The sequence below is a fragment of the Ovis canadensis genome, chromosome 1 (genome assembly GCF_042477335.2).
Source record: "Ovis canadensis isolate MfBH-ARS-UI-01 breed Bighorn chromosome 1, ARS-UI_OviCan_v2, whole genome shotgun sequence".
In the NCBI taxonomy this organism is placed as follows: domain Eukaryota; kingdom Metazoa; phylum Chordata; class Mammalia; order Artiodactyla; family Bovidae; genus Ovis; species Ovis canadensis.
In genome coordinates, this window is record NC_091245.1 from 25,110,296 (window position 1) to 25,123,880 (window position 13,585).

General features: G+C 36.2%; 1 protein-coding gene across 1 annotated transcript in view; it reads right to left on the minus strand.

The window, feature by feature from the left end:
* AGBL4 (AGBL carboxypeptidase 4) overlaps positions 1-13,585 on the minus strand; it is a 1,455,026-nt gene that overhangs the window by 1,355,269 nt on the left and 86,172 nt on the right. The window contains exon 2 of the mRNA XM_069590969.1: positions 3,944-4,066. Within this exon, the coding sequence (XP_069447070.1) occupies positions 3,944-4,066 (123 nt within the window). The remainder of the gene's footprint in view (positions 1-3,943; positions 4,067-13,585) is intronic.

Below are 13,585 nucleotides of genomic sequence, written 5' to 3' on the forward strand. Positions count from 1 at the left end.
TCCCATAGAAAGGCAATGCCAAAGAATGCTCAAACTACCGCACAATTGCACTCATCTCACACGCTAGCAAAGTAGTGCTCAAAAAGCTCCAAGCCAGGATTCAGTAATACATGAACTGTGAACTTCCAAATGTTCAAGCTGGTTTTAGAAAAGGCAGAGGAACCAGAGATCAAATTACCAACATCCGCTGGATCGTTGAAAAAGCAAGAGAGTTCCAGAAAAACCTCTATTTCTCCTTTATTGACTATGCCCAAAGCCTTTGACTGTGTGGATCACAATAAACTGTGGAAAATTCTGAAAGAGATGGGAATACCAGACCACCTGACCTGACTCTTGAGAAACCTATATGCAGGTCAGAAAGCAACAGTTAGAACTGGACATGGAACAACAGACTGCTCCTAAATAGGAAAAGGAGTACATCAAGGCTGTATATTGTAACCCTGTTTATTTAACTTCTATGCAGAGTACATCATGAGAAACGCTGGGCTGGAAGAAGCACAAGCTGGAATCAAGATTGCTGGGAGAAATATCAATAACCTCAGATATGCAGATGACACCACCCTTATGGCAGAAAGTGAAGAGGGACTAAAAAGCCTCTTGATGAAAGTGAAAGAGGAGAGTGACAAAGTTGGCTTAAAGCTCAACATTCAGAAAACGAAGATCATGGCATCCAGTCCCATCACTTCATGGCAAATAGATGGGGAAACAGTGGAAACAGTGTCAGACTTTATTTGGGGGGGCTCCAAAATCACTGCAGATGGTGACTGCAGCCATGAAATTAAAAGACACTTACTCCTTGGAAGGAAAGTTATGACCAACCTAGACAGCATATTCAAAAGCAGAGACATTGCCAACAAAGGTCCATTTAGTCAAGGCTATGGTTTTTCCTGTGGTCATGTGTGGATGTGAGAGTTGGACTATAAAGAAAGCTGAGCACTGAAGAATTGATGCTTTTGAACTGTAGTGTTGGAGAAGACTCTTGAGAGTCCCTTGGACTGCAAGGAGATCCAACCAGTCCATCCTAAAGGAGATCAGTCCTGGATGCTCTTTGGAAGGAATGATGCTGAAGCTGAAGCTCCAGTACTTTGGCCACCTCATGTGAAGAGTTGACTCACTGGAACAGACCCTGATGCTGGGAGGCATTTGGGGCAGGAGGAGAAGGGCATGACAGAGGATGAGATGGCTGGATGGTATCACCGACTCGATGGACATGAATTTGAGTGAACTCCGGGAGATGGTGATGGACAGGGAGGCCTGGCGTGCTGCAATTTATGGGGTCATAAAGAGTCAGACATGACTGAGCGACTGAACTGACTGAACTAACTGACTGAAATCATATAATTCCATTTCATCAGAGTCAGTTTCTGGTAGTACACCAGGTGCTAGAGAACAAAAATTAATAAGAAACCGTCACTGACTTCAAGGAATTTTTAGTGATAAGGAAAAAGAGATTATTAAATGACTGCAATGCAATAAAAGCTATCATGGAAAAGGCCTGTAAGTCACAGGAAAGGTGCCTGCAAACATATAGGTAGAGATAGTCAAACCCGCCTAAGAGGTACTGTTTCTCAGAGAAAGAAATACTGGCCTGAGTCTAAATTAACATTTTACCAAGTAAACAAAGAATCTGGGACACAGAGAAAATAGCATCCACGAAAGTATGAAGGCTTGAGAGAAGTTGAACTAGGACAACTAAGTCAGACTAGAGAAGTTAGACTAGAGAAGTTGGACTAGAAATTGGATAACTGGTTGGACTAGTTGGTGGGCTAGATAATAATGAGCAATTAAATATGGCTTTTTCATCAAACCTATCAGAAAATTAATCTTTCCACAGACTTCTGTTGTTTAAACTACTTCATTCAACAAATACAGAATTAAATTTGCTTAATTTTGTAAGCACTCTGCCTGGTTCAATAAAAGGACATGGATTAACCATACTCAGATTCTACCCAGAAGCATGCTATAGTCTAGAAGAAAAGAGTAACAGAAACTTTTAAAAATCATAAAAAATGTCAGGTATCTCTCAAGATAAAATTAGGGTGGTGTAGATGTTTTTCCAGGGAAAATAATACTTACGTGGAAGGGCATATGGAAAGAAAACATATCAGGAATTCATAGGCGAGTTCATATTTGCCCTACAGATCTTATTTCTCATAAGAAACACAGATTAGTTATCCACCAGCTTAGGAACAGGCAATGTACATATTACATATTTTACATATTATAATGTGCACCTTATATATTACACAACTCTGAAAGAAAGAAAATAGAAGCCTATCTGAAGGCAATAAACTTCATCCACATGAACTCAGCCCTCCATATCCATGGGTTCCACATGTCCAGATTCAATGAACCAAAGATCAAAAAAAATTTTTTTTCAATTCTAAGGTGCCAGAAGGCAACACTTGAATTTGCCAGTTGCTGGTAACTACTTACATAACATTTACACTGCATAAGATATTATAAGTAATCTAGAGACAATAATGTATACAGGAGGATGCGCATAGGTTACACACAAATATTACATCATTTTATATGAAGGACTTGCATATCTGTGGATTTTGGCATCCACACAGGTCCTAGAACCAATCCTACCCAGGCACCAAAGGATAGCTATACAAGATTCAAAGAAAGTACAATACGTTGTTCCCAATTATGTTGACAGTGTCCAAGTCTGACTGGAAAGACAACACTGCAATACTGTGTTATAGATTAAATTACATCTCCCCAAAATTTGTATATTGATGTCTTAGCCCTGTGACTCTACTAAGAGGTTTTCTGTAGAAGGAATCATGTTAAAATCAGGTCATTAGAGTAGGCCCTAGTCCAATATGACTCATATCCTTATAAAAAGGGAATATTTAGAGACAGACATGTACACACAGAGAATGCCTGTGAAAATGAAGGCAGAAATCAGGATGGTATTTCTACAGACCAAGGAACACCAAAGATTGCTAGCAAACTACAGAAAGCTAGAGGAGAGACACTAAATAGATTCTTCTTCACAACCCTTAGAAGGAACCAATACTGTCAACATCTCAGTCTCAGACTTCTGTCCTCCAGAATTCTGAAACATTAAATTTCTTTTTTGTAAGTCAATCAGTTTATGGTTCTTTATAAAGAAACCCCTAAAATACTAAAACAACATAGAATAAACAAAAGGGAAAATCCTGCATAAACAATTTTTCAGTTGTTGGTATAAACAGCCATGGTTCTTAGGGTTCAGAGAACTTTCATAACTAAAATGTCCCTTCAATCATGCATACCCACAAACGTGCAAGCACAACATTCAAAACCCAAAATAATCAACAGTTATTTTTTAAACAAAATTATGTTTAATTTCTCATTAATATTTTTAAGATATTCTGAATACACACTATACGCTTACATTCCATTCAGAGTGTGAGGCTCAAGGAAATTAACAAGATTCAGTTACGACTGGATGGAAGTTCACAATCAAGCCCTGAGTTTCCCTATCAGAATTCTCATAGCATTTGCTGTGTATGAAGTATATTACTTTTTCTGTTTTATTCAACTGAATCTATTCTTTAACTTTTTTTATAGAGAAGCCTCCTCTCAGAATGACTAAGAGCCATATAGTAGATATTCAATATTAATGATTTATCAAGTAGTCAAATTATATTAATTTTTCCCAAAAGAAATAATATCTAGATAAGTATCTAGATAAGTCCTCTATAAGTATTCATTAGTACTATCATTATTTTTCTAATCATTTATGACAACAAAAGCATTTATTGTGTTTCACTTTAAGTATTTACAAGTTAATTCATTCAAATTTGATTTTTCACTCATAACTTATTTCATTATGGTAAAAAAAAAGTTAAAAGGGTTGAATCACATTAAGCGGTCATATGGAGTAAGATTCTAAAAAGAAAAAACCTCACCAGACAATCTCAAAAGAAAAGGTCTTTGATACACTCACCACTTTCAAAGCAAGCATCAAAGATAAGATGTCCTTTCTTGGGCTGTCCACAGTATCCAGTTGGAAGCACCACATATTTGCTCACATTCCCTCCGATGGCATCATCATTTCCCATATCACTGCCTATTGTTCAAAAAATTGGCTCTTGTTAAGCAGAAATCAAAATGCATTTAGTAACACAACTCCAGCAAAAATTTTATCATTACATTCCCCCTGTAATTCAGTGCTTATCCAGGCACTAAAGAAATTAACCACATATTGTGATGAAGTAGAGAGAATAGATTTTTAAATCAGAAAGATATGGGCTCAAATCTCATCTCTACTACATATTAATTCTCCATGACACAAGGCAATCAGCTTAATCATTTTAAGCCTCAGTTTCTCTCATCCATAAAAAGGAATGGTAAAATCCATATTTCAAAACTCTGTTATGAAAATTAGGTATGAAAAATATCTTGTATAACCAGTGAAATACAAAAGACGTTCATTAAATTTCATCAATTATGAAAATAAGTGGTAACATTTAACTTGTAACAAATAGCTATTTTATTGTGAATAAAGCCAAAGTTCTATAACTAGTATTATAAATACCTAATATACCAATATCGGAAATAATTTGAGAAACACTGACTTAGTATAAAAGCTATATTTCCTAACAGGAACTTAATTATTTTTAAGTTTTAGAAGTTTCACTTCCACTTAGAATGTAGAAAGCTGGAAAGATCTTCTCCATCTTAACAGAAAAATCCCAGTAAAGAACAAAAACATAACTTATAAAAATCTATCAGAGAACTGAGATTGTAGGGTAACTGAAATTCTAATGTCCAAGAAAAGTCAGACTCTACCAAAAAGGGATGAGAAGCAAGCACTGACTCCCCTATATCAGAGCACAGGATAAAGAAATGCTGGGTCCCATACAAATGACTAAAAAGAACTTAATTTTTTAAAAATCACTTAAGGTCAAGTTTGAGGAACATGAGAGAGTAGAAACCCTGGGAGTTACAGGCACAAAAGGAAGTTCACAGCACTGGGGGACTCTCCTACACAAGCCTTCAAGCATTTAGGAGAAAGATTAGAAGCAAGGCAGAAGACTAGAAAAAGCCTTTCTTTGTGATGCAGACCTGCAAAGGGAGAATGGCCCCATGAATATCATTTTCCCTATAGAAAAAAGGCCCTAAGTCACTAGGGAAGAACAACAAACCTTGTAACCCCAGTGCACAAGTGAGACTCACTGTAAGAGGAGATGTATTAAAAGGAAAAAAATTCTCTACATTTAAGGGAAGACAATATATCAACATTATTGAAGGGCTCAAACCTTGGAGGAGGAGTAAAAATCATTCTCTCACAAAGCGTATCAAAGATACAAGGCAGAATTAAAAGTGGAGAATGAAACTCAACCAAGCTTAACGCCTGACTAAGACAGAAGTCACTCACCTAGAGGCCGACATCCTGGACTGTGAAGTCAAGTGGGCCTTAGGAAGCATAACTAAGAATAAAGCTAGTAGAGGTAATGGAATTCCAGCTGAGCTACTTCAAATCCTAAAAGATGATGCTGTTAAAGTGCTGTGTTCAATATGCCAGCAAATTTGGAAAACTTACCAGTGGTCACAGGGCTGGAAAAGGTCCATTTCCATTCCAATCCCAAATAAAGACAATGTCAAAAAATGTTCAAACTACTGTATAGTTGTACTCATTTCGCATGCTATCAAGAATATGCTCAAAATCCTTCAAGCTAGGCTTCAGCTGTATATGAAATAAGGACTTTCAGATGTACAAGCTGGATTTAGAAAATGCAGAGAAACTAGAGACCAAATTACCAACATCTACTGGGTCATAAAAAAAAGCCAGGGAATGCGGCCCCCCAAAAGAAAAAAGCATTTACTTCTGCTTCATGGACAACCTAAAGCCATTGACTGTGTGGATCACAACAAACTGTGAGAAATTCTTAAAGAGATGGGAATACCAGACCACCTTATCTGACTCTTGAGAAACCTGATGCAGATCAAAAAGCAACAGTTAGAACTGCACATGGAACAATGGACTGGTTCAAAACTGGGAAAAGAGTACATCAAGGCTGTACATCACTTCACCAAAAAAGGCCTGTATAGTCTAAGCTATGGGTTTTCCAGTAGTCATGTACAGATGTGAGAGCTGAACCATAAAGAAGGCTGAGCACTGAAGAATTGATGCTTTTGAATTGTGGGGCTGGAGAAGACACTTGAGAGTTCCTTGGGCAGCAAGGAGATCAAACCAGTCAATCCTAAAGGAAATCAACCTGAATATTCACTGGAAGGACTGGTATTGAAGCTGAAGCTCCACTATTTTGGCCACCAGATGCAAAAAGCCGACTCATTGGAAAAGACCCTGATGCTGGGAAAGATTGAGGGCAGGAGGAGAAGAGGTCAACAGAGGATGAGATGGTTGGGTGGCAGAACTCAATGGACATGAGCTTAAGCAAACTCCAGGAAATAATGAAGGACAAGAAAACCTGGCATGCTGCAATCCATGGGGTTTCAAAGAGTCAGACACAACTTAGTGACTGAACAACAACAGTATACAGATACAGATAAAATGAAATATTATTCAGCCATAGAAAGGAATGAAATTCTAAGACAAGATACAACATGCATGAACCTTGAAAACATTATGTAAAATGATATAAACCAGACAAGGACAAATACTGTATGATTCCCACTTATATACCTAGATAGGCAAATTCATAGAGAAAGAAAGTAAAATAGAGGTTACCAGGAGTTGGACACAGGAAGGAATGGGAGTTATTATTTAATAGTTAGAGTTTCTGTTTGAGATGATGAAAAGGTTCTAGAAAAGGTTAGTGGTGGTGGTTACACAATAGTGTCAATGTACTTAATGCCACTGAATTGTACAATTAAATGATTAAAATATTAAATGTTAGAAAAACAAAAATCAGTGGTTGTCAGGGACTGCAGATAAGAAGAGGAGTTGACTACAATTTAGCCAATCAGACTGTAAAATCACAATCAAAACTCTGAAATCTTCTTTGACCCCTGACTATCTCAGCAGAGTTATACATACATTTCTTTCATTTGCCAGAGTGGTAAATATGCAGCATGTGTGGTTAGGGGTGGATGTGTACCACAGTGACTTGAAAACTCTTCCTGGAAATCCCTTAAGGTACTTACAGAGATAGAGAGGAAAGCACTTACTAATATGACAACTATTAGCCATGAGAGAATAACTAAGATTAGATCCATAATCCCATCATAAACAACTAGAAAATTGGACAAATATATACAAAATAACTCTTCTCAGAGTTAAATGATAAGCAGTGCCAAACTGAGACACCTGACAAAGGGGGAAAAATTAGGTGAGTCTAATGATAATACTAGCTTTTAGATTAGTGATATTTTCTGATCTATTGTCCAGGGAGAAGAGGGTTCCCAAGTACAACAGGGTGGTTTACTGTGTTGAAAAGACAGAAGTAAGAGTTTGGAGAGGGATGAGGAAAGTTTGAAGGTCAGACTATTGAAGAGGAGACTGCTATGGGAGTCAGAGCATCAAAAATGTACAGCAATCTGCTTATGACTGTCTGAATGTTAAGCCATATAGAATAAAATTCCATGAGACCAGTCAAAGAGTGACCAGGAAGTTGTAATTTCCTAAGTGCACAGTGCTGGGAAACATTCAACATGCAACCATCCACAGTGGAGAATCCATGTTGAAAATTTAGGAGTTTAAGTAGAGATTCCAGAAAGGTACTAGCCATGAACAACCAGAAAATGAAATTTGAAATACCATACCACTTACAATACCATCAGAAAAACAAACTAACAAGGCTTAAATTTAACAAATTATATATAAGAACTGTACATTGAAAAATAAAAAAATAAAAATTGCTGATACATATTAAGGAAGACCAATTAAATAGCAAGATTTACCTTGTTCATGGATTAGAGAAATCATTATTATTAAAGTGACAACTTTCCAAAAACTGATCTCTAGATTAAATGCAATACCAATCAAAATCTCAGCAGGACTTATTCCTAGAAATCAACAAACTGACTCTAAAGTTTATATGGAAACTCAAAGGACCTGAAATTCTGAATACAATTATGAAAAATAAGAGTTGAAGAACTTACATGATAATAAGACTTACAGGAAAGTTATATAAATAAGTGGATCAGATTACAGGGTGAAGAAATATATCCATATACATATGGTCAATTAAGTTTGAACAAAGGTGCAATGATAATTTAATATAGAAAAAACTAACTGTAAAAACAAACAGTGCTTGAAGAACTTGACAACTTTTCAGGAAAAAAATGAACCTCATATATATGTGATGGTGGTGGATTTATATTATATATTTTCCAAACTAACTAAATTGCATAGGTAAAATAGGTATATTTTGTTATGGGTAAACTTATCTCAAAACAATTATTTTTAAATGTTAAAAAGTGAAAGAGCAAGAATTGATTTTCATATCACAGAATTAATCCATATATATTCATATATATATGGACAGAGATGTTATACAAATACACATCTATTTATATATAGATGTTATATAAATATGCTAAGTAAAATTATCCTATGATTAATATCTCTCAAACCCAATTCTCAGTCCCTAGATGAAAATGTTCTTAACCACTTCAGTTTAGTTTCTCAGATATTATTCTACACAATATCTTTATTTTTCTATTACCTTAGTTTATCAACATCAAATGGTATCTATTGAAATTCTTATATGAAAGACAAGGAAATCGTTTATGTACATGATTATCCCCTTCTCTTTTTAACAACTTTTGTTAGTTTTATTTTTACTTTAATTATTCATTCATTTGAGGTGGTTATCATTGTGAGCAGTATACCTAGGAGGCATTTTAGAAATTTGTTAAGGCATTTTTGTTTGTTTTCATAAGGATAAAAGAGCACTGATGGCACTTGAGTAGTAGAGACGAGGAATGCTAGATGTAGTACAAAGTAGAGAAAAGTCCAGTATGACTTCCAAGTGTCAGATATACTCACATATTCATGCACACAGATATGTTCTTGTTCAATCACTCAGTCATATGCAACTCTTTGTGACCCCATGGAATGCAGCAGGCCTGGCTTCCCTGTCCTTCATCATATCCCAGAGCTTGCTCAAACTCATATCCATTGAGTCGATGATGCCATTCAACAGTCTCATCCTCTATCATCCCCTTCTCCTCCTGCCTTCAATCTTTCCCAGCATCAGAGTCTTTTCCAATGAGTAGGTTCTTCGCATCAGGTGGCCAAAGGATTGGAGCTACAACTTTAGCGTCAGTCCTTCCAAGGAATATTCAAGACTGATTTCCTTTAGGCTTGACTGGTTTGATCTCCTTGCAGTCCAAGGGACTCCCAAGAGTCTTCTCCAACACCACAGTTAAAATGCATCAATTCTTCAATGCCCAGCCTTCTTTATGGTCCAACTCTCACATCCATACATGCTGCTGCTGCTGCTAAGTCACTTCAGTTGTGTCCAACTCTGTGTGACCCCATAGACAGCAGCCCACCAGGCTCCCCCATCCATGGGATTTTCCAGGCAACAGTACTGGAGTGGGGTGTCACGGCCTTCTCCGCATCTGTACATGACTACTGGAAAAACCATAGCTTAGACTATACAGATCTTTGTCATCAAAGTAATGTCTCTGCTTTTTAACATGCTGTCTAGGTTTGTCATTGCTTTTGTTTCAAGGACCAAATGTCTTTTAATTTCATGGCTGCAGTCAACCATCTGCAGTGATTTTGGAGCCCAAGAAAATACAGTCTGTCACTAATTTCATTGTTTCCCCATCAATTTGCCATGAAGTGATGGGGCCAGATGCCATAATCTTTGTTCTTTGAATGTTGACTTTTAAGGCAGCATTTTCACTCTTCTCATGCACCTTCATCAAGAGGCTCTTTAGTTCCCCTTCACTTTCTACCATAACAGTGGTGTCATCTACATATCTGAGGTTATTGATCTTTCTCCCAGCAATCTTGATTCCAGCTTGTGCTTCATCCAGCCCAGCATTTTGCATGATGTACTCTGCATAGAAGTTAAATGAGCAGGATGAGAATATACAGCCATGATGTACTGCTTTCCCAATTTGGATCCAGTCTGTTGTTCCATGTCCAGTTCTAACTGTTGCTTTCTTGACCTGCATACAGGTTTCTCTGGAGGCAGGTGAGATGGTCTGCTATTTCCATCTGTTTAAGAATTTTCCACACTTTGTTGTGATCCACACAGTAAAAGGCTTTGGCATAGTTGATAAAGCAGAAGTAGATGCTTTTCTGGAATTCTCTTGCTTTTTGTATGCTACAACGGACATTGGCAATTTGATCTCTGGTTCCTCTGTCTTTTCTAAATCCAGCTTGAACATATGGAAGCTCTCGGTTCATATACTATTGAAGCCTAGCTTGGAGAATCTTAAGCATTACTTTGCTAGTGTGTGAGATGAATGCAATCGGGCAGTAGTTTGAACAATCTTTGGCACTGACTTTCTTTGGGATTGGAATGAAAACTGACCTTTCCAGTCCAGTGCCCACTGCTGAGTTTTCCAAATTTGCTGGCATAGCAAGTGCAACACTTTCACAGCATCATCTTTTAGAATCTGAAATAGTTCAACTGGAATTCCATCACCTCCAATAGCTTTGATCATAGTGATGTGTCACAAGACCCACTTGACTTCACACTCCATGATGTCTGGCTCTAGGTGAGTGATAACACCATTGTGGTTATTTGGGTCATTAAGATCTTTTTTGTATACTTCTTCTGTGTATTCTTGCCACCTCTTAATATTTTCTGCTTCTGTTAGGTCCTTGCAGTTTCTGCCCTTTATTGCACCCATCTTTGCATGAAACGTTCCCTTCAGTTCAGTTCAGTTCAGTCTCTCAGTCGTGTCCAACTCTTTGCAACCCCATGAATCGCAGCATGCCAAGCCTCCCTGTCCATCACCAACTCCCGGAGTTCACTCAGACTCATGTCCATCGAGTCCGTGATGCCATCCAGCCATCTCATCCTCGGTCGTCCCCTTCTCCTCCTGCCCCCAATCCCTCCCAGCATCAGTTTTTCCAATGAGTCAACGTTGCCTTAGTATCTCTAATTTTCTTGAAGAGACCTCTAGTCTTTCCCATTCTGTTGTTTCCTCTATTTCTTTGCATTGTTCAGTTAGGAAGGCTTTCTTATCTCTCCTTGCTATTCTTTGGAACTCTGCATACAGATAGGTATATCTTTCCTTTTCTCCTTTGCCTTTCACTTCTCTTCTTTTCTCAGCTATTTGTAAGGCCTCCTCAGACAACCATTTGCCTTTTTGCATTTCTTTTTCTTGGAGATGGTTCGATCACCTCCTCCTATACAATGTTACAAACCTCTGTCCACAGTTCTTCAGGAACTCTGTCTATCAGATCTAATCCCTTGAATCTATTTGTCATTTTCACTGTATAATCATAAGGGATTTGATTCCCTTATGTACACAGACATTCATGCATGCAAAATCTTACGTGAGCTTAGAATCTGTTTCACATATGGAAAGTATTTTGCATGGCTTTAATAAACACTGATTTTTCCAAAGATGCAACTAACATGTAAATCAAGGAAAGATTATAATTGATTTGTTTATAATTTTATCCAGAAGTATCATCATTTTAGAAAATCATGTCACCAACAGCATTATCACTCACTTCATTATGTTTTCCACATCTCTGTTTTTCCTTGTGGAAAATTCCTACTCATCCTGTAGACCTACATGAAATGTTATCTACTCTGGGAAGTCTTATCTGATTTCCCAAGCACTGACAGTCAGTGTTCCTCTACATTGCCACAACATCTTGTTTATTCCTTAAAACATATTTACCTTTTTATTACTCATTTATTATATGTTTATTTTTTGTGTCTTTTTACTCTGAGTATGGTTCTCATCAGAAGAATCTAATGCCTTTTATTTTTATCACCACTTTCTCTCTCCATCCTAGGTATGACACAATGCTTGACACAATGTCAGTAATCTATAAATACTCACTGACTTACTGAAATAAAGAATTTTAAGAGCTGAAATTTATTTGAATATTGGTTTTTGTCTATTGACAACACAGGGAGTATGCAATATATTTTAAATTCATCAAAAGAACACACAGAATCTTTACATCTATATTTTACCAAGATAAAAAGTTGTGAAATAATGTAAATCAAATAGTTAAAGAAGGGGAAACACCATAAAAAATGCATATACTGACATAAAGACAGAAAGGAAGACCAGGGTAGGGGGATACTATAGTTTGTGATGTTAATACAATATAATGCTTGATCATTTAAATGCACAATGTGAGAAATGCAAAGTTATTATTCTCAGAGAAATTATATCTCAATTATACATGTATATTAAACCATTAACAAAGAATGTCATTTATGGTAGTATAAAATAATCCAAGGTAGCATGGATTAATTAAATAACTGTTCTTATTGAATAACTTCTAATTTCTTGACATTATTTTAAAATACTCCTATATTTAGTGACTGAAGTACGAATTAATAGTAAGAGTTTGGATCTCAAAATCACATAGAGCTGAGAGTGAATCCATCTAACTCAGATATATATGCAGTAATTTAATATAACCTCTCTAAGTCTTTCACTTAGAGTTTGGTTATGTTGTTCTGAAGGGTACAGAAAAAATATGTAAATCACATAGAACATAGCATTTACTCAATAAGCAGTTGGTTATAATTATTATTATCCTCATTATTAGTAAGACACCTATATCTTGAAAGAAATATTTTTAACTAAAGAATAAAAGAGTCAACTCTATAAAGCATAATGGAGGATTCAGAAAAGGAAAGGCATAATTTAAATAGAAATTCAGAAAGAATGTCTTACCAAAAGCCTGCTCTTTGAAGTAAACACTGAATGTTGTAACATCCAGTTAAATTATAGAGTATAAAACACTCTTATTATACTGTGTAGAATATTTGTGTCCAAACATAGAGACAGAGTAATACAGTGAAGTTTTTCAATTTAAGGAAGTTAGAGACAAAGAGAAAATAAAATAAGTTGTGGTTTATCTTTAATGAAATAAACATCTAATCCTAGTAATATTATTATTTGCATGCTTTTAAAAATACTACATGGATAACAAATATTTAGCAATAAAAAATATGAGCACATTTTGTGGAAGGAAAAAGATATATCTATAGAGGTACCTGATGAAATGATATTATAATTCTATCTTATTTTATTCTAATAAATAGGCCTGCCAAGGCACTAGAAATAAACTTTTGGGCTACATAGAATTTTTGACATTTAAGTGGGTTATACTGATGATGGATGTGACAAAATCTCAATCTGTTTTATTTCTACATGGAAACCTACTTTACACAAAAGTTACAAGCAATTCATATTGGTCAAAAATGAGGAAAACAGCTTATTAATTAAAACTGACTTTATATAGAACATGAATTCTACCTCTCAGGTACAAACACCTTGGAAGAGGTAACAAATTACCTCTATGTTTAAGTGATATGCAGTTAAAGGGATCTGTCAAAAGTTCCGCTATAGAGCAATATTTCCAAAGCTTCATACTTTTGAGAGAAAATTACACTGAAGATGAGACCTAACCCACAAATCCTGAGCCAAGAAAATAAATCTAAAATTCCTACCTGAG